Consider the following 20,472-nt stretch of genomic DNA (forward strand, 5'->3'; position numbering starts at 1 on the left):
AAACCGTCACCGTACACCTACGCACGCCACCCTCGTTCAGACCGACACCTAGCCGGCTGCCGACGCGCCAGGAAAACGTGAGCCACGGATGAAGTAGCTTCTTCTTACGTCGAGGGCAACCCAACGGAGAAAAGGGCGCCGATCGTACGCGAGAAGGGTTACACGCGACGGTGACTTCGCTACCAGTGGTTCGACCAGGTCGAGATTGAAACAAAAGCGAAAGTATTCGGGATGAGTTCGACATAAAAAAATTTGGAAAATTGTCTAGATAGTGATAAGTAGTAAGGTATTTTCAATAAGGAAAATTCTAATGCGCGAAGGGTTATCCATGACGATGACTCCGCTACCAGTGGTTCGACCAGGTCGAGATTCAAACAAAACCGAAAGTATTCGGGATGAGTTCGATGTAGGAAAATTTGAAAAATTGTCTAGACGGTGGGATAAGTAGTAGGGTATTTTCATTAAGGAAAATTCTAATACCCGAAGTAAAATGTTTTGAGCGTTTTTCGTTAGATTTCTTTAGCGAGCCATATCTCACGATATATACGATGTATCTTGTCATTCTACGACTTAAACGCGACATAACGTTCTAAGAAAAGGTTCACACGACAGTTTTGCGTTTAGTGAAACCAGTTGTGTCTTATAGCGTTCCAAAATGGAGGTAAAGAAAAGAGAAAATTCGGTAGATTCTTCGGTACCACTACGACCAAGGAGAAAAAGCGAAGCAGGCAGGCAAAAAAATTTGTACTGTTTAAAGACCCAATACAATATCGAATGCAACAGCAAAGCTGTGGTTCCAACGCTTCCGTTCTGGTAATAAGGACGTCGAAGATGAGACACAATCCGGTAGGCAAATCGTCGAAAATGTTGATAAAATCATGGAAATCGTCGAGTCAGACCGCCATGCGAGCCACTTATTCCATTGCCCTGGAACCGAAGATTAGCCAGAAAACCGTTTGGAACCATTTGCATAAGGCTAGTCTCGAGAAGAAGCTCGATGTATGGGTGCTACACGAATTGACGCAAAAGAACCTTTCGGAGCGAATCGATGCCTGCGATTCTTTGAACGAAATCGATCCATTTTTGAAGTGGATGGTGACTGAGGATGAAAAATGGATCGCGTACGAGCACAACAGGCAAAAAAAGATCGTGGTCCAAGCGCGGTGAGCCGGCCCAAACGATCGCCAAGTCCGGATTAACGACCAAGAACGTTTTACTGTGCGTTTGGTGGGATTGGAAGGGAATCCTCCTCTATGAGCTGCTCCCATAGGGCCAATCGCTCAATTCGGACCTATACTGTCAACAATTGACCAGATTGAAGCAACCGATCGACGAGAAGCGTACAGAATTGGCCAATAGGAAGGGTGTTGTGTTTCTCTGAAGACAACGTCAGACCGCACATATCTTTAACGACGCGCCAGAAGCTCCGAGAGCTTGGATGAAAGGTTATATCGCACCCACCGTATAGCCCAGACCTGGCTCCAAGCGATTATCACCTTCTCGAGCATTTGCAAAATTTTACAAATATCATAATTTTGCAAAAGATCCGCACGAATCTGTGACCGACGGTACCGCAATTAGTAAGCACCAACTCGTGCAAACCTTACTCTCATTCGCTCCAACTCGAGCAAACTTGACGCAACACGTTGGAAAGGATTCTTCGTTGGAAAGGATTCGTACCAGGGTTGAGGAGCGTTTGTTGTCTCGTTGTGGTCAGATTTAAGGTAAGCACAATCTTGGGCTTCATTTCTCACGTTTCCATTCGAACTCAACGAAACTACACAAGTAGGAGGGAACAGATACCACAATATAAAATTGTACTTTCGAGGTACGAAAGTACCCAACTACTTATCGCACTATCTGGACAATTTTCAAAATTTCCTTACATTGTAAAAATTGCACGATAGAATTTTCCAACGAAAAAGTTTCTCCTTGGAGAACAATTCTCGAATGAAAAGATTGCATAATATTAAGGGAAGTAATAGAGCCAGGCATCGGTTCTAATTAATAACAATTCGTGGGGAACTACTTCCATCTGCTCCTACACGTTTCAATTCGATTCAACTCGCTCCAACTTGGTCCAACTGTTTTCAATCCGTCATAAATTGCTCCCGACTCGACTGCGGTCTTCTCCAACTTGTATCAACTTACTCCAACATAGTTCAGTTTTCTTTCACTCTCTAGGTATCGTTCCCATTCCGTTCAATTTGCTCCAACTGTGTTCAATTCGCACCAACTCGTGCAAACCTTACTCTCGTTCGCTCCAACTCGAGCAAACTTGACGCAACACGCTCCAACGCGTCATAAATCGCTCGAATTCTTCTCAGTTTGTTTCAACTCGTTACTGCTCCGATACGCTCAAACTCGATTCAACTCGCTCCAATTCGTTACAAACTACTCCGATTCTTTCAATGTTTCAATTCGGTTCGATTCACGACCAATTAGCAATAGTATCGCAAGTGTAATACAAAAGAAAATAATAAAGAGTTCGATCTCCCGTTGGAGATCGACATTTTTTCTATCAAATCCTTCATTATTACGTGACACGTACACGTTAAAAGTTTCCATCGTATTCGTGGTGAAAAGAACGCGATACAATCGTAACACTTTGTACTAAGGGCCTCAAGGGGGGCCACCAGAAGCCCGCGTTGATACGCTGGAACTAATTATCCCGCATTCTGGTGGCGTTGGATGATTTTAACGCGACCACGTAAGAGGCTGGTACGCAAGGGAAGGTTAACCATCACGGCTAACCACGAGATCACCGCGAACCTCGAAGCCTCCGAGCTCACCGCGCAGGTTTAGCCGTTTACTGCACTTACTGAATCTGAAGCGATTAATAGCTGGTACCAGTTACGCGGACGAAACGTAAACGTGACCAACGAACGGAGAAAATTCACCAATAAATAATCCACGAGAACGCTCCAAACGATCGTAAATGTTAACGCTTCCATTGAAATTCTTTATAAACAAAATCACCGTTCGACGAACAATTTCAATCGTTAAATATTATACAGTTTGAGAAAAACGTATTTTGCTCGATAAATTTATAACAAACTTCCTGAGAGCTCGATGCATCGATTAGTAGCACTAATGGAAGCAGAAATTTCATCAATTGACAATATGTTCCGTACATCTAGTTTCTGTGTTGTTTACAGTTGTTATTACAGAACTTATTCATTGTATTTATCAATTAAGAAAAAAAATCATTTTACATTCCTTAATGTATAAATTGTACCTTTCAATTTATTCCTATTCTAACCTTGCACCGTCTTGCAGTCAATCTCAATGTTTACAGAGTTTTCTCGTCCTGCTTTTATATTCCAATCTTCTTCCCTCCTTCGTTTCATTCTCTGGCCTGAATCTTACTATTCTTCTCGTTCTCATCTCCCTTCCCATTCATCTTTATCGGGTACTCTATAGTCGTACATTGTACACAAGATAACCTACAATTAAGCTACATTTATGATAAACTACACGAGAAAGATCGCAACCCATTTGCTTATATTGCTCGCTGGGTAATTAATGATCGCAATACGCAGCTATCGGTGATACAATCGGTAATTACATACTAAATAAGATCGATTGCACCACGTAGAGGTTATTTGGTATACCGACCCGCCCTAACCACGTTCCAACCGCCCCCCACTTTCATACCGAATTTTAATACCTTCTGTCCACAGTCACCTAACACATGTTTGCAAACCGATCGAGATCGAAACGCTGTTAAAATCGAGCAACGAAGTGAATTTTTGGAAGAATCCGTCTACAAAGGACCAACAGCGACAAAAGTTTGTTCTACGTGGTACACCATACGCTTTCCATAAATTAATGTGTGTTCTAGCACGTGTACACTGTGCTTAAACAATCATATGTATTCAATTACTAATTATTCCTACGTAAACGTGCGCTTAAATTTAAATAATCTTTAATTAAACGCCGCAATACCTGTTTCTTTTTCTTACACTCTCACGACGACAATTGCAATACATTGACTGGAAAAAAAAATTAAAAAAAAGATCGTACATTAAATGTCAAACATTCTCAAAACTTTTGAATTTCATTACTGAGTTTTTCGGATTGAATTCTCCGATCCGTTGAATTATTTATTTATCGGCGTAGTTAACCTGTACTTTCCATTAAAATGTACTTCCATCCTTTGCGACAGAAGGTTATTTGATAGGTTAGTAAACTCGTTGGACAAAAATTTTAATTTCATTTTTGTTTAAATTCTTATAACGTCACGATCTGTGGTTTCTGAATGCCTTCTACAGACTAAACTGAAGCATAATAGTTTCGTCGCTCAAGTCTCTTTGTGCCTGTCTCTTCTGTCTGTGTTTATGAAACGTAACGCGAGTAGTATAAACACACTGCGACACGAACTTATTGGACGACCTAATGTATACATACACGCCCTATACATTGTATGTATACTCGTTTCATTGTAGACGAATGGAGAAGTTATTAGCACATATTCTATAAAACGTTTGGTTATTAGATATGCAAAGAAATACGAACGTAATCGAGTGAAAAATAATCAAATATATTCGACTTCAAATGGAAGTTTATTACCGTTATTTCAATGAATCGACGTAATTCCGTAAGCCTAACCAAGCACACGCGCATATGTGAAATGTACGTTGTGCACGGTATACTGATGTAGTATTGTTTGCGTTCATAAAGGAATTAAAGCATATTCAGTTTATCTTATACGTCGTCCGTGGTCACATATTTTATGGTTCTATGTATATAAATAGTTCTAGATTGTTTTAAACGTAATGCGCATTACCATAAGCTTTTACCCATGGGCTAGAACTGGTCCAAATCTTATTTTTCTAATAGACACTGCTTTAAGCAGACGGTTGCGCCATCTACCATAAAACGGCCAAGTCGGTAAGGAATGATTGTAGATCTTCGCTACTAGATGGCGGCATAAGTCCTACAATCGCTTCCCAGCAAATTTAATTTTTATTTTTTGTAAAGAAACACATGACGTGACTACTTGAGAAAGTCTTATTCATTAAGTTAAACTAGAAAATTATTAGATTGAAAAATTCTCAAACTAAGCACGATTGTAAACTTAAAGATAGCCATGTCATAGAACTATAATGTCTGAAACGAATGGATCGCGTCGAAGCCAGTATTATATTTTACAATGTCGATATTTCAGATCGTAACGTACCAACTCTAGACATTGCAGATAATTATCATGTTACATGAATCAAGAACTAGCAAATTCCCTTACCCGCTTTGTTACTTTTAACGTTATCAATTCAAATTAGAATACATTTTCAACGTCAGTTTTGGTTAGAAATGATAAATTACAACTATTCGCTCGTACCGATTTGGATTTTTCGTTTTACAACATGAGTAGAAATCAAACAAATAAAAATTTGTATATAACTTACTGATCGTAGAATACGATTCAATAGTACTTTGGTAATGAATGCTGCTGCTCGAGGAAAGACATCGCGGAAGTCATTGGCGAAATTATCGAGAAAGTTCTTCTAAATCCATGGATGCAATGATAAAATGCGAAAAACCTGTAAAAACAATGAAAAAGAAAATATTACAATTTGTTCTTAAAATGATGAAAATTTCAATTTAAATATAAAATACTCTGTATATGAAACTAATAAAACTTTCTGATCATTTAAAGAATGTGAAATCAAAATAACAAAATTTTTTATGTATAATACGGGTAAGAAACTGAAAATGGTTCTAAAATCCACATGCATACAGCATTATTACTTAACTGATTTTAATATGACGTATAAAAGAATAAAATAACGTTTATGCAGACGTGTCAAAAAATCGACTACACTACGTTGCGAATGTTTGACAACAAGTTCCATGTGTCGAATTTCTATTTCTTACAGTTTTTATTTAAAATTGTTTTTATAATAATTTTTTATTAAAAACTGCCAGGTTTTTCTCTCTGAACTACCTAATGAACCCAAAAAGGTTAAGATTGTTCTTTTAAACAGTGCCGCGTAGCTTACGAAAGATGAAGAACTACTGCTTTAGTCTGTCGATAATACATCGACAGTCGCCGGTACTCTACATATTTTCTTAAGAGATTAAGCATGACGAATCGACCAAATTTGGACAGAGTCACATGTGTTTAAGAGTATATCCCGATTTTCCGAAAGAATATTCTTAGATGTATGGAAAATTCAGCAAAATTCGAAATTGCATTTGATAACAAAAACATTTCTACGGATAGACACTTTCGTTTATACTACGCATCATCATACATCGCCTTTTTTCTCTTCACTTTCTTTTTAATTCCACCCACATGTTGGAAATATGGATATATTTAATCCAAAATAAAAAAATAAGGCCTCCCCGACGGGGAATCGAACCCCGGTCTCCCGCGTGACAGGCGGGGATACTAACCACTATACTATCGAGGACTTCCTACAGAATTTGTTTTTGGAACATCATTTAAGAAAATTCAATTAATTATTTTTCAAATTGATTTTTAAGTTTAATAATAAAAATATCAATTATTATGCTAACAAGAAAGTATTACACGGATAAAATTTATACTAGAAACATATTTGTATTTAGAATGATATGATATAGCTATTCATAAGATATCTAATATTTTTATTTAATGCTTGTGATGAATGGTTAGCAATGGTTAGAATAGCAAACTTAAATTAATTATAACCACCAATACTTGTTAATGTAAATTAATTATTGTTCATGGAATTAAATTTCATCGAGCGTTGAATTTAACAGTTATTTACGTTTAAGAAATTTTATATTACAAAAAATGCTCGTCATTGTTCAAATTTTTTGGTAAAGAAATTCATACCGATACCTGATTGTTTTTACCAACTTGATTGTTTCTTTTGTCGGAAGGTTTGTTACGTTAATAGTAGCAGTTTGGTTGATTTTGTATTATAATGTATTCCGATGATAATAATAATAATAATGATGATGCTGAGGATATCCTGATCACATTCGTTCTCGTGGTCTTGTTTGGATTTGATTCTTGATTGTTCCAATATCTTTGCCTATTTCTCTCAATTTAATCGGGTTTCCCGCGCGACGGACGATGTGGGTTAATTCTTCATTTAAAATCTCGAATGTCAATTTTTTTGTGTAAATTTTGTTCTTACTCTAATTATTTTGTTAGCCTTTCATTTTTTATGTTTAAACTGAAGATTATTTTTTGAAACTCTGCCTGTGAGACCATTTGTATTCTAGCTTTACAACACCACAATCTAATTTAAGAGCGCTGTTTAGAAACGTCCTACCTCGACGAAAATTCAAAGGGCAATGAGGATATTGCCCATATCACCAAGGATCGGTGCTAATCTTCTCAAAATTGGCAATACACTAGGCATCGCATTATACATGTAACTAATATTCTAATGTAAATTAATATTTTTAAAATTCTTACACTTCGAAAAACATTTCTTGTTCGTAATTTTGCTGGATCTAGTCTTTATATTTATTTCTCAGATCAAGAATCCATTTCGTTACCTTAACCGTTATCTACGTTATTATTTTAATATTTTATCGTATAAAACTTTCTTATCGTAATTGCTATTAACACAGTGTATTAAAGAAACGTTCCTGCAGTTTTAAATATAAAAGGTATAGTTAGTTTCTTATCAAAACATTTTCTACGTGACGTTAGCGTTTGAACATAGAAGGAATCTAGTATTACATGGGAACTTGTGAGAATCGGCTGTTGTCTACGGCTCTCTGGTGGCGAGACTAGGAAGTATCGCCGTATCCGATATTCGTAATTGACAAGCAACGTAGTAAGTCCTCGTAAGTCCATCTAATTATAGCGTCGTTCGTGGCGAGTCGGCAAAGAAGCAAGGCTCGCTCCGACTTCGCCGGAGCCGCAAAATAGTTGTCAAAATGGCGGGCGAAGGTTCTGCAAGTGTGAATCCGAATTGCGAGGTCGTTCGCGGACAAACGTTCGAGGTCGGCCCGCGGTACACGAATTTGTCATACATGGGTGAAGGTGCCTACGGGATGGTCGTGTAAGTGTCTTCGAGTCAGTTCACCCCATTACTCCCGAGAATTTTCAACCATGTATCGACTGGCTGACAGGCCGAAAGATAAACAATCAGAAATACAGTTGTTAAGCGAATTACCAGTTCTACTGAAAGATTCTCGTTCTTTGACGCGTATCGAAGATTTTACTCGTGACTTGACATCGTGTGCAGCCACTATTAAGCGCTACTCATCGTTATGTATTGTCGCCTTTTGGCGCCAGTTTTAAACACGATTGTCACACCCTTTCGAACCCCCTGCCCACTTGCGTGTAGCGTCACGACTTCCTTGTTCCTTGTCGCTTATCTCTCGCTTATCGGTCTTATCATCGTACCGTTAACGAGATCGTGATTACTTCCAGAAATTCTTTACTACCGTGGCGAGTTTCTTCGCATTGAATTTATGAACCTTCTTCTAAGAAATATGTGATCTCGAATTATTTGACGAAAACTAGGTTGTTTTTTTGACAGTAGAACAATGTAGGTCTTCCTTCTTTTTAATACGTCATCGGTATTATATGACTATTTTATTTCATGTTTGTTCCACTTTTTAACATTTCCTTGCGAAAATTTAGAATTTGCAATTTACAGTTTAACATTAGAAAATACATTTAAAAGAACGTTCCACTTAATTTACTGAGAATATTCTATGATAATGAAAAACCACTTCCTGTATTATGGTTACAGATTGAAGAACATGAATATTACTGACCGTAGGTTCCAAAATTTTACAAGATTTTTGTCTTATAAAAAAAATAATTTTCCATACAAGAAAAATATTTTTGATTTAGTTTACATGAAATATGTTGTATAACTTCATAAGAATTGATAAGATATTTAAATCAGAAAACTTTATATAATTTGTATATTCTATGAAATAAAATAAAAATAATAAAGTAAAATATTTGGTTTAGATACTTTAGAATTTTCTTTTTACAGATCTGCTTATGATAATGTAACAAATACAAAGGTAGCTATTAAAAAAATTTCACCCTTCGAACATCAGACATATAGTCAGAGAACTTTAAGGGAAATAAAAATACTGACAAGGTTTAAACATGAAAATGTGAGTGTGTCGTTCTTAATTCAAGGCAGATAAATTATCAAGTTGTATTGACATTATGTTTCTTTTTCAGATAATAGATATAAGAGATATATTAAGAGCACCTACTATAGAACAAATGAAAGATGTATATATTGTTCAATGTCTGATGGAAACTGATCTCTATAAACTTCTTAAAACACAGGTTGGTGTTATAGTATAACAGATTAAAATAAATAGATATTAAAATATGTCTAAACTTCCTATTTTAATTTTAGGCTATTAGTAACGATCACATATGCTATTTTCTTTACCAAATACTACGAGGATTGAAGTACATTCATTCAGCAAATGTATTGCACAGAGACTTGAAACCAAGCAACTTGCTCTTGAATACCACATGTGACCTTAAAATCTGTGATTTTGGTTTAGCCAGAGTTGCAGATCCAGAGCATAATCATGCTGGCTTCCTCACTGAATATGTAGCAACAAGATGGTATAGAGCTCCAGAAATAATGCTCAATTCAAAGGTAAGGTAGTAACTTAAACATTGAATTTCAGCTTAAAAGGGATAAAATAAAGTATTATATCTCATTGTCCCTTTTCACAGGGCTATACTAAATCTATAGACATCTGGTCAGTTGGTTGCATTCTTGCAGAGATGCTTTCAAGACGAGCTATATTTCCGGGCAAACACTACTTAGACCAACTGAACCATATATTGAGTATCCTTGGATCACCGTCTCCCGAGGATCTTGAGTGCATTATAAATGAAAAAGTATAAATTATCTTTTTGTATTTATTTCTGTATTTGGAAACTTATTTTCTTCGTTTTAAAATGTTATTTATTTTAGGCACGAAATTATCTTCAATCATTACCACATAAACCAAAGATTCCATGGACGAGTCTCTTTTCGAGCGCTGATCCACGAGCTTTGGATCTGTTAGATAAAATGTTGACGTTTAATCCTAACAAGCGAATCGTCGTAGAAGATGCACTCGCGCATCCTTACTTAGAACAATATTACGATCCCGCTGATGAAGTATGCATCCTTTTAATAAATTTCAATTTCGGATAGCAATAAACAAAAATACAGAAGCACGTTCTTAATGTGTAAAAATCAATACTATTTCAGCCTGTCGCGGAAGAGCCATTTAAGTTCGATATGGAGTTGGACGACCTTCCAAAAGAAGTTTTGAAGCAATATATCTTCGAAGAGACTCTATTATTCCAAGAGAATCATCAAGAAAACGCTATGTAGTCTACTGGTATCTGCGTTTACCTATACTAACTCAAATATTACACAATAATCAGCATTCAAAGCAAACAATAATATTTCAGCTGCGGCGAGTGTGCAGAACGACCAAAAAGGAGGGGAATATATGACGTCACAGAATTAAACTTCCTTTAAAGTCGTCTACTGATCGAAGTAAGAAGAAACGAAAATATTGATCGAGAAGGTCGGTCCAGCGATTAACGGGCGAAAGGAGCGGTGAACGAGGTAAAAAAAAACCAAAAACCGCAGTGTCCGTGCATACACACTTGTACATTCGCATGTCTCTACCGAAAAACAAAATACAGTGTTTTTTTGTTACATTGAATGCATAATATTAATTTGTACAATAACTTTTTATTTATCCCGAATTATATAGGTAACACTAGTTGACGATTATATTGTTAATCACCGTCATACATTGTCTGTGATTTAATTGCCGAGTGAGTGGACGCGGTCGGTGTTCATGTACGAGATATTCTGAGCCACGTAGCACGGCGACCGATGAGAATATGAATGCGCGCGAGGAGAAAACTCGAGAAAAAGTGTGCTTGTCCGTAAACCGAGTATACAATGTCTGTGTACTGCGAAACAACAGCCATTGAAGAAGTCACCGAAGTATTTGCAGCTAGTTTCCTTGTGTTATGTAACTCAGTGTCATCATTCTTATTATGGTAGTGCGTACCTTGCAGAAATTCTTTTCTGCCTTTTATCGGACTTAGCTTGTAGAGGGGAGGAAATGGAAGGGGGAAAGAGAGAATGAGAGCGCGTGCGCATGAAAAAGAGCGAGTGAGAGGCGCAAAAAAACGTTTATTCATAGTTAATTGCATACGATGCAGCTTCCAGTTCTTCTGAACCATTTAATTGCATCTTGTTTCACAATCTACTGGTATTATTACACTGATACTGCCATTCTTGTGCGAAACGCATGGTGTTTGTTTGAATGTATCTGTGTATTTTCTATACTTTTACATTTCCGATCTTTTTACACGTTAGAATACGTATCACTTTCTGTTTCTATTTAATTGACGATTCTGAGAAACTCCTATATCGTTGTTCAAGCAATTAGTATGTTGTAGTATATTCTTTTCTACATTTATTTAAAAACCAGCATCGTTTTAGAGCCCATTTATCTCTAGTGGGATTCAAACACTCACCATGTGAGTTAGATGTATGTAAACGTTCTTGTTCCGATTCGTGTTTTTTCGCTCTAAGTGTACGTGTATATTCGAACGATTCTTGTTTAATGTTCGACATACTCCTAATTAATGTGGCATCGCAGAGAAATGCGATGAATGGAGAAAGACAAATTACACTTTATGTACACGAACGTGTCGTCAACGGTCAAAGACAACCTTGTCCGATTGTGATAATGAATATACGAATTTCGGGTGATATCGAGGCACGAGTGAGTCGTGAAATTGTATCTAAATGAGTGATTAATTTAATTTCCATTTGCCTTGAATAGAGTTTAAATAATGCACAAAACTAATCGAAAAGAAAAAAACTCTTTGATTCCGACAAGATTGTAGTGTAGTTTTCATCGTGAAATCTTAATATTAATGACAATCGGATGACGAGGACACGCTTGGAACGAAAAAGAAAAGAAAAACTATTCTTGTCTCCGAAATCAAAGTCTCGATGTATCGCGCGAGGTAAATGATTGTAGATTGATGAAAGGTCAAAGCAGAAGTAGGATCTTGTTAATAGTGAGAGCAGAGAGAGAGAATGCAAGTGAGAATGATGCAAAGCGATAGAGTAAAAGGAGAGCAAAAAAAAAATATACGAAAGATGCAGTGTGAAACACTTTGCCTCCCACAACTATCAGATCTCACGTTCTTCGATGCATCTAATAAAATGTTCTTGATAACACGTCGATGGTGTGTATTCGTATTTTACTCGAGGCGTCGATAATCAATTATTTATGAAACTAACGACAGCGCTTCGTTGCCTCCGATTCGAATGGCATCCTTTTTGCGATTTAACGGAAATATTCCAAGGAATATTGTATTTTCCTCACCGGTGTCCTCTTCAATCTCTCAGCGTATTTTGTTTTACAGAACCTTGGAGAGTATTGGATTATTGATTCAGTCTTGTTATCGTTTGTGTCTGAAGCTTCGTGAACGATTTTAATAATTTATTAAAGTAATCAAGATGAGTTTCAGAAATTTAACAAATCAAGAATATGAAGGTAAAATTTGATGCCATTCCAAAATTGGCATTTATATTCGTATGTCAGAAATCCTAAAAGTTTATGAAGATATCTGTTGTTCAAGAAGATATTAAAGAAATGTTTGAAACCTTGAAATTTTACAAGGATATGTGAAAAAAACTTTTCGTTTGAAGAAATCAATATTTACTGATTCTATGAAATATAATTCTTGTTCGATAAACAACAAGAGTAGACATCAGGAGATTCAACAGGAAGTTTTTAATGTTTTTCTTTTTTATTTTTCAGTTTTCGTAGAAATAGTAATTTAGAGGAATACATTGAGTTTACTTTTCAGAAAAACACAGACACACTGTACGCGTTCCAGCAACGGCAAGGATCAAACTCGTGTCTTTTTATACTTCGTGTCCTTGTAACTATAACTGTACCGTTGACGTCGTCCGGATTTTTAGACGGTGATTTCACCCATGGAAATTAGTAATCAACCGATTACGTGGAACAACGCATTGATTTCCATTAAAAAAACTCCTTGTGAAATCGCATTTTACGCGAGTAATAGAAGAGGACACTTACTCGTTGAAATATATGTGCCATCTTATTGAATTCTTGATGTGTGAAACGTTTTAATTCGTATTTGCCATGCGCTTGATGATACTGAAAATTTTTAGAACATTATTAGCTTCAAAATTATTTAATTTTTCCTTATTAGTGTCTAATCTTTTATTCATCTCTCTAAAACTGTCAAATGAATAGGAATTCAGAGATTTGTTCTAAATCTTAACTATGATCCGTTGTTAGACGATAATTAAAAATAATAAAACTTGTCGAAATTTTCAGTACATCCGCTCATTTCAAGCACGAATCCATTTAAGATAGAATACAGGAAGAAAGTCTCTAGAAATTAGCGTGCAACTAAAAAAAATTTTAGCTTTAATTCTTATTAACATCTTTACACTGTATTTTCATTCAGTGAATTATAATTATGCAATACACTTTTAAAGCAAGAGATTCTTCTATTAATATTTTCAATGACACGGGAAAACGTAAAAGGATTACAAAAGTCTATAATTACAATCGATTCTTCAATTAATTTAGAAATAAAAAAATAATATAATTTACAAGAATTTAAATTTAGTGTAAAAGTAATAATTTGTACCTCATAAAGTCTATAGAGAAATGATGATAAATGACAATTCTTTCTTCCTCGTACCTTCCAAAATGTTGTCTTCAAAGCTTAAATAATCTTGAATGCTAAGTGAACTTGACTGATTTTTGTCGAATCCGACGTTTAAATATCCAAATCTTTCTGTGTGTACAGTGGCTATGTGTGTCAGACTTTCGTGAATATATACGAATATCTACATATATATATATATCTCTAAAGTTAATTCAAAGTTTCGTAGTTTTAAAAGAAATACCGTCAAGCGATTAGCACTGCGACATGTTTGCCGAATAATTTTCACGAGCTGCCTCGAGAAACCGAGGAGAAATTATTGGACCGGTCGGCTGACTCACGATATCGGTGTTTCAAATCACCTTTCACGTTGAAACGAGGATACTTGAATAATTTATAAACCTGCAAGTTCTACAATGTAGCTTCACAAATCATATTTTGACTTGTTGGTTTCTAAAAACATTGTGTAAACAATCAGTCTAGGAATCGTTGAATCAACAACTCTAAATCTCTATTTTTTCATAGACGTAAGAGTTACAAAAACAGTATCAAATATTATGAATTACTGCAATGTCGTAATGCTATTTAAATTCTATAAAATTTGTCTCCTTCTCTTCTGGATATCAAATATAATCTTCTACAAACTTGATGTTTAATTAGACTTCTGTGTTCCTGAATTGTAACTTAAAGCAAAGTATAAACTCTAATACAAAAAATATTGTAAATCCACTGTGATCATGATATATCAAATACCGCACCGTGTGCAAAGGTACAAATCACATGGAAGTATTTTTTCTATTATTAAGGATTGTCCAACCAAAATTCTTAAATTTTCAAACGATTGTAAAACCGTTGCTGGTATTACTGATTTAATTATAAAGTAAAAAAAAAAACAAAGAAACGAGTAACATTGGAACACCATTATCGCGAAGAAAGAAGCACAGGATGCAAGTCGAATGCGAGCAACGATAGATCGTAGTGTTTAATATACATTGATAGAAATCTTATCAATATCATCAGGCCTAATATACTTAACGTTGCGTGTATTTGTTGTTGTTGCCGATTCATATCTTATATATCCGAATATTGAAAGAATATTTCGTCTATGGATTTTCAATGTTATACGTCATTTATGATAAAACAAAAAGATAAAAAAAAAAGGGAGAAAGAGTGAGAGAAAACCGATGATGAAACGTGTCGTTTCAACAAAGAAAAACAAAAACAGTAATTAGAAAACATATTAACAGTTTTTATGTAAGATAGAAGAAAGAGATCCTCAATATCTTGCACGATTGCTTTTTAACAAACGAGATTGATATTTTTGGTTTTGCGCCAAAAATAAATAAGTAGTTGGTAAATATTGAGGCTAATTCACGATCGAGTAGACTGTTACAAGTAATGAACTATATGAAAATGTATACACATTAGAAAGTTGACTCACAACTTAGTGAATGTAGTTAGATAGTTTTCAATAATCACATCGTTTTGAATAAAGCACATAATATGATACAAATGTTCGAACGCTCAATAACATAAAAAATATCGCATCTCGTTTGTTAATGCATCAAATTACCTCGTGCCTCCAGCTGCATTCATAAAACTCAATCTTTGAATTGAGCAATTCTAGTCAGTAAACACTTTCATGCATTTTGAAGCGACTTCAAGTAGCAAAGCATTTTTGTTCTGGATAATGAACACTGCAAAGATAAGATTAATTATTAACAGAAAGACTCAAAATAACATTGTAAAAGTTTATGAATGCAGCTAAAGAATAATATTCCGATAATCCACTGTGTTCTTTGACGGGAAATCTTTCTTTTTTAAATTAACTTCAGCCATTTCTCCGAATAATTGTTATTCGTATAAATGATGAATATATATATTATACATATATATGTACTGAAATCGTAATTATCAATTATTGTATTTTAAATGACTATTCAAAGTATTATTGTGCTAATATAAAAGCGGCTTTATTGGTCAATTATTCGGAATCGATGTCACAATTATTCTTCTCCCTATTTTCTCGATTTCGATGAATCGTTGATTTAATTCTGCTTACTGTTTGTTTCGTGTCATGTGTGAAAAAGTTACACTTAACTCTTTGTTTGTCACATAACAAAAAGTTCGTTTCTTGATTAACGTTGAAGGATCGGTGATTTATCGTTATCGAACCGTATCTTTCCTTGTTTGTTTTCCTTTTTTTTTTAAAGTACAATTCTAAGAAATCACAGACCTCGAAATATTTCATTATTTGCAAAATATATAAGGAAAATATACTCTAAATGCTCTGTACGTGTCGTATTTATCGCGTACAAGTTTATTTTTATTTACAATTGTATTGAGTATCTTGAAGTCCCTCTTTTACTTTTTTACCAGTTTCATCGCTAAAATTTTTCGAAAGAAAAATGACATCTAAAATTACTACGTTGCTTCGATGCACCATGAATTAAATATTCGTTTGCATATTTTTTTCTTATGAGAATAAATTTTCTTCGTCAATTATGGAGTATCCCAAAATATTTATATTCTTGGACGATATACGTATTTTTTCAAACGATTTTCAACATATATAATATTATTATTATTAAATGTGCTCAATTTTTCATTAAGTATTTGCAGACACACAAACGAATATTTAAAAATACATTATATTTCCCTGCGTATCCAATGTATCCTTATGTATCCAATGCGTTAACGAAAGTCTGTTTTTTTCATATAGATAATATTTATATACATTCCAGGAAGCACTCATTACCCGTTCGTTAATATTTTATACTGTTTTAATAGTAGGAAGATAATGTTTTTAGTAAAAAATATTATGAGTAAAAACTATTGACACCAATGATCTTAAAAAATTAACATATATGTGAATTATACAACAGGACTAAAGAATACGAAAATATTCTATAGATATAAATATATATAATAGATATACATTACTTCAGGAAATTTGTAACTGAGGTTTGCAATATCAAATAATTGACTATTACATATAGCTGATTTACAGGCAGTGCAAGATTATTGGACCTCTCAAGTAGTCAATTAAAACTGTAACTTAAAGCTTTAAATTTAAAATACTATAACCGAAAGTCATACTTTGATAATATAAAAATTTGACTTAAAACAATGTTAAAATGTTAAAATATAATTTAGAATATTACTTTAGCTGTTTAAAATTTCTTTAATTAATATTGGCCATGAAAATCGTATGAAGTGTAACAGATTCGGAGTAATGAGTGCATTTTCTATATTTCTATACACCAATTATAAAGTTTTCACCGCGCTTTACTCTTCACTGAAACATAACGCCACGACCATGCCTCACATTTCTATGATAATTTGTTCAATTAATCAACAATTATTCCGTCTCACTTCCTTCTTCTGTGTATTTGTCATTTTTCACTTCTATCCTTAATGGAGAGCGTCCTCTCGTGTGAGCACCGATGCGAGAGCGAAGATCGCCACTTTTCAAAGTACTCCTTAGGTCTCGTACTTTTGATTGCCTTTAAAACATTATTATACGAGTTAAAACTATATACAAACTGTATATCAATTCATCGAAATTCTTACCTATCTTTGACAGAATTATCGATAACTTCGCTTTTCACGTGGTTCAGTCTTGCCCACACTGTAGAAGCAACACGAGGTTTATGCTGAACTACTTTTATTACACTGCCTTTAGGTCCTTGGACTTCTTTCGCTGGTTTGTCACTATCTTCGTCGCTGTAGTCTTCATCCTCATCTTTCTCTTCTTGCTCTTCTTCGTCGGATCCTTGCCATTCACCTTCTTCTTTTTCTTGGCTTTCATCGTCCTCTACAATCTCACCATCTTCCTCCTATGTAATAAAAAATACAATTCATATTTTAACTTTGCTATTTATAATTTAAAAGATAAGTATTGAAACAGTGATGGCTACCTCTGAATCATTGTGTTTTAACGAATTCGACTTCGATACATTTGTATTTGTTACAACTACTTGGATTGCATCACGGAACTGTGTTCCTTTTCTTGATCTTCCAAGCCTTGCTCGTAAATCACTACCTCTACTTAGGTTGCATAACATCGTCTACAAATGAATGATAATGTTTAAACAAATCATTGCTGCATTCAAATTTTTTCGATTAAAAATTTACCGACTTGTTGCCTAAGTTTTGCGCGTCGTTTGTGTATCTTTTCTTCTTCGTCATCCGCATGCATTCGCATCCGCAACACTTTACTCCTTTTGCGCCATTCATCTTCACTATCACTGCTCGAACTGCTTCGTGGTTCTTCCACGCGTGTTGGTTCTTTTGGTGGATACTTTGCACCGAGCCTTTCTTTTACACTACATCCTTGATCTTTATTATCAATTCTTGCACCAAAATCATCTTCTACAAAATCATCGAGACCCCAGCTTTCCGACAATGCACCCCAAGGATTTTTTATACGTTTCTTATCTTTAGCATCATCTTCTATTTCTTCTTTGACTCTTCTTTTACTTTGCCTAATTTGCTTGTACATTCGCTTGCGAGATTCAGTCAAGATTCCTTTAATACCTACAAGAAGAAGAACACTTATGATCTAAGATCAAGTTTAATAAGTCTTATTGATCAGTAAATTATCTTCTTAACATGTTATATTACCTCCAAAATTAGGGTTTCCATATTTCTTATAATATTCACTCATTTTTTCAGCATTTGGTTGCTTCTTATCAGCTCTTGTGGCAAACCTCAGAAATATTGCTTTAGATTTAGGATAATCTATACCCTTTCTCCATAAGCCAGGAGGCAATGGACAATCAATATCCTTGATACTTATATAGTCGTTTTGTGATGCATCTTGTATTATATTTGTACTTTCATTATCATCCTCCATTTCTATAGTACAGTCTTCAAGAGCTACATTATTTTCTTCATCAGGGCTGCTGTCATGCATCTTTATAGTTCTTTGTGTTTGTTTCTCCAAACCAACAATTTTTTTGGACAGTCCCAGCATGGCTCTGGCTGCAGACAAATTTTCTAACCAGACCACATTACCTATAATACATTCAATATCAGTGACATGTTCTTAGTTTGATATTCAGTGTCATATTACAACTCAACAAAAGTTTCAATTTTTTGTAATCATTAATGATCATATTAAAATATAATGTAACTTTAGAGCTATGGATTTATATAAATATTAATAAGATATTGAAACTTATGAATTATTATTCTTACACGACACGTCATTAATCCATTCAATGGATGCTGGAGCATAGTCCTCAAAATATTTAAAGACATCTTTGGTGCTCATTTCTTCAGTTCCTCTCATATGTATCACATTTAGTCTTATATTTTTTGTATTTTCGTTGTCCTCTATAATACCCATACTAAAAATCAAGATAATATACTGTACCACAGTTATCCAATCATTGTATCTTATCCATTGAACTAATATTTATCAGAATTTTCACCTAGAATATAAGTCTTGTTCTTGGTTGGATAAGCTAGTTTTAATCTTGTCTGTTAACCCGAAACGTTTAGCTCTTTCTTCCATCTTCAGTTTCTCCTCTCTGCTAAATATATCTACGCCTGTCATAAATATACCACCACGATTCTCATAACGGCTGTCTAATTGTTTCTATTTGCATAAAATAAATACACTGCATTAATTATTATTTCCATAATCCTAAGTACACATAATTTTTCATACGATTCGATCTTGCAAAATAATTGCTGATAAGAATCAGAAATCGACGAATTAGTAATGCATAACAAAGCTTTGAAACAAAAGGCTAAGAAGGAGAATTGATCAAATTAGGAGATTAATCGTGAAATGTGAGTAACGATAAGATTTCTTTACCTCTGGTACTTGCACATTGTTTGAATTAAATGTTTTTACACTCCCTTGGTCTGAATCAACAGTTTTACTGTCATCTACCGCGGGGACCATTTCTACATCTATAGGCTCGACTAGTTCATCCATTTTTTAAACTTTCGCTTCTACTTTCTCAAAGTATTATGAAATACAACGGTGAAAACATGAAACACCGGCTATTGGAACCACTTATTTACGATACAAAATGAAGGAGAAACAACACAATAGGTTATGGTGTACAACTTTGACTATATAAATATCAATGTTACATATTCTAGTTCTTACGTATAAGTTCTCGCGATTTGAGCGCCTCTACTAAATTAGCGGAAAATTCAAATTGTTTAACACCTTTTTCTACCAAAATGTTAAAAAATACTACAGTAAGCTGTGTAAAATAATTTATACTTTCAAAGTGTAGTAAGTATTTCTTATCGCGTGTGAAATAAAAGCATGTCATTAACAATTAACAATACTTATTATATTAGTGCATGAAATATATGATATTGAAAGTGATACTTTAATTTTTGTAACTTTTTATATCAAAATTATTTTTGTTTTCTAAATAATACATTATGATGAAAAATTATTTTCCTGTATTCAGAGTTGTGAAATTATTATCAAGATATTTTTATACGGTATCTATTTGGATTTAAACTTTCATTTAATCCAATTTTTCATTTAGTCTTTTTGAATGCAGGACTTTCTAAAAAGTTATAAATAAAATTTATCAACAATTTTTTGTATATTAAATAATCGGTAATTCAATATCGATAAATGATCTACGTAACAGGCCCAACGGTAATTAATGCCCCATCAGTACTTTTCAACAAGATCCCACAGCATACTATAGATAATATTATTTTTATCAATGAACAGTCGTATACAGGTTGGATTCCTTGGCAACTAATACGTGCGCTCAGAACAGATCTAAATCTAAATAAGACGTAAA

At 34.4% G+C, this 20,472-nt stretch overlaps 2 protein-coding genes and 1 non-coding gene across 6 annotated transcripts; 1 reads left to right on the forward strand and 2 right to left on the reverse strand.

The window, feature by feature from the left end:
- Positions 1 to 6,344: 6,344 nt before the first annotated feature.
- Positions 6,345 to 6,416, reverse strand: Trnad-guc (transfer RNA aspartic acid (anticodon GUC)). Its single transcript has one exon. It is a non-coding gene; the product is annotated as a tRNA-Asp (tRNA).
- Positions 6,417 to 7,827: 1,411 nt separating this feature from the next.
- On the forward strand, positions 7,828 to 15,665 carry Rl (Mitogen-activated protein kinase rl). Of its 4 annotated transcripts, none has more exons than XR_012994340.1 (10): positions 7,828 to 8,009; positions 8,961 to 9,087; positions 9,158 to 9,268; positions 9,342 to 9,593; positions 9,674 to 9,841; positions 9,918 to 10,106; positions 10,200 to 10,332; positions 10,406 to 12,217; positions 12,398 to 12,528; positions 12,845 to 15,665. XR_012994340.1 is itself a non-coding variant. In XM_076327625.1 (8 exons), the coding sequence occupies exons 1-7, from the start codon at positions 7,885 to 7,887 to the stop codon at positions 10,323 to 10,325; spliced, it is 1,098 nt and encodes a 365-aa protein (XP_076183740.1). In that variant the 5' UTR covers positions 7,828 to 7,884; the 3' UTR covers positions 10,326 to 10,332; positions 10,406 to 15,665. The 4 variants fall into 4 exon arrangements, 1 of the variants encoding a protein (XP_076183740.1); XR_012994341.1 differs by having other exon boundaries at positions 10,406 to 10,565; positions 10,717 to 12,528; XR_012994339.1 differs by having other exon boundaries at positions 10,406 to 12,528.
- Positions 15,666 to 15,980: 315 nt separating this feature from the next.
- LOC143155184 (uncharacterized) lies at positions 15,981 to 19,762 on the reverse strand. Its single transcript, XM_076327624.1, has 8 exons — positions 19,509 to 19,762; positions 19,120 to 19,286; positions 18,884 to 19,035; positions 18,308 to 18,700; positions 17,823 to 18,220; positions 17,602 to 17,751; positions 17,255 to 17,520; positions 15,981 to 17,187 (listed from the first exon to the last, which is right to left on the reverse strand). The coding sequence occupies exons 1-8, from the start codon at positions 19,629 to 19,631 to the stop codon at positions 17,043 to 17,045; spliced, it is 1,794 nt and encodes a 597-aa protein (XP_076183739.1). The 5' UTR covers positions 19,632 to 19,762; the 3' UTR covers positions 15,981 to 17,042.
- Between the last annotated feature and the right edge of the window lie 710 nt (positions 19,763 to 20,472).

Source organism: Ptiloglossa arizonensis, chromosome 2, assembly GCF_051014685.1.
Source record: "Ptiloglossa arizonensis isolate GNS036 chromosome 2, iyPtiAriz1_principal, whole genome shotgun sequence".
NCBI lineage: Eukaryota > Metazoa > Arthropoda > Insecta > Hymenoptera > Colletidae > Ptiloglossa > Ptiloglossa arizonensis.

Excerpts from the sequence above, each read along its gene's own strand:
- Rl (XM_076327625.1), top strand. The coding sequence starts at position 7,885 with ATGGCGGGCGAAGGTTCTGCAAGTGTGAATCCGAATTGCGAGGTCGTT. Across the intron at positions 9,594-9,673 it reads AAATAATGCTCAATTCAAAG|GGCTATACTAAATCTATAGA; the intron begins GTAAGGTAGTAA and ends CCCTTTTCACAG. Across the intron at positions 10,107-10,199 it reads ATTACGATCCCGCTGATGAA|CCTGTCGCGGAAGAGCCATT; the intron begins GTATGCATCCTT and ends ATACTATTTCAG.
- LOC143155184 (XM_076327624.1), bottom strand. The coding sequence starts at position 19,631 with ATGGATGAACTAGTCGAGCCTATAGATGTAGAAATGGTCCCCGCGGTA. Across the intron at positions 17,752-17,822 it reads GCGCAAAACTTAGGCAACAA|ACGATGTTATGCAACCTAAG; the intron begins GTCGGTAAATTT and ends ATTCATTTGTAG. Across the intron at positions 17,188-17,254 it reads GATAATTCTGTCAAAGATAG|GCAATCAAAAGTACGAGACC; the intron begins GTAAGAATTTCG and ends AATGTTTTAAAG.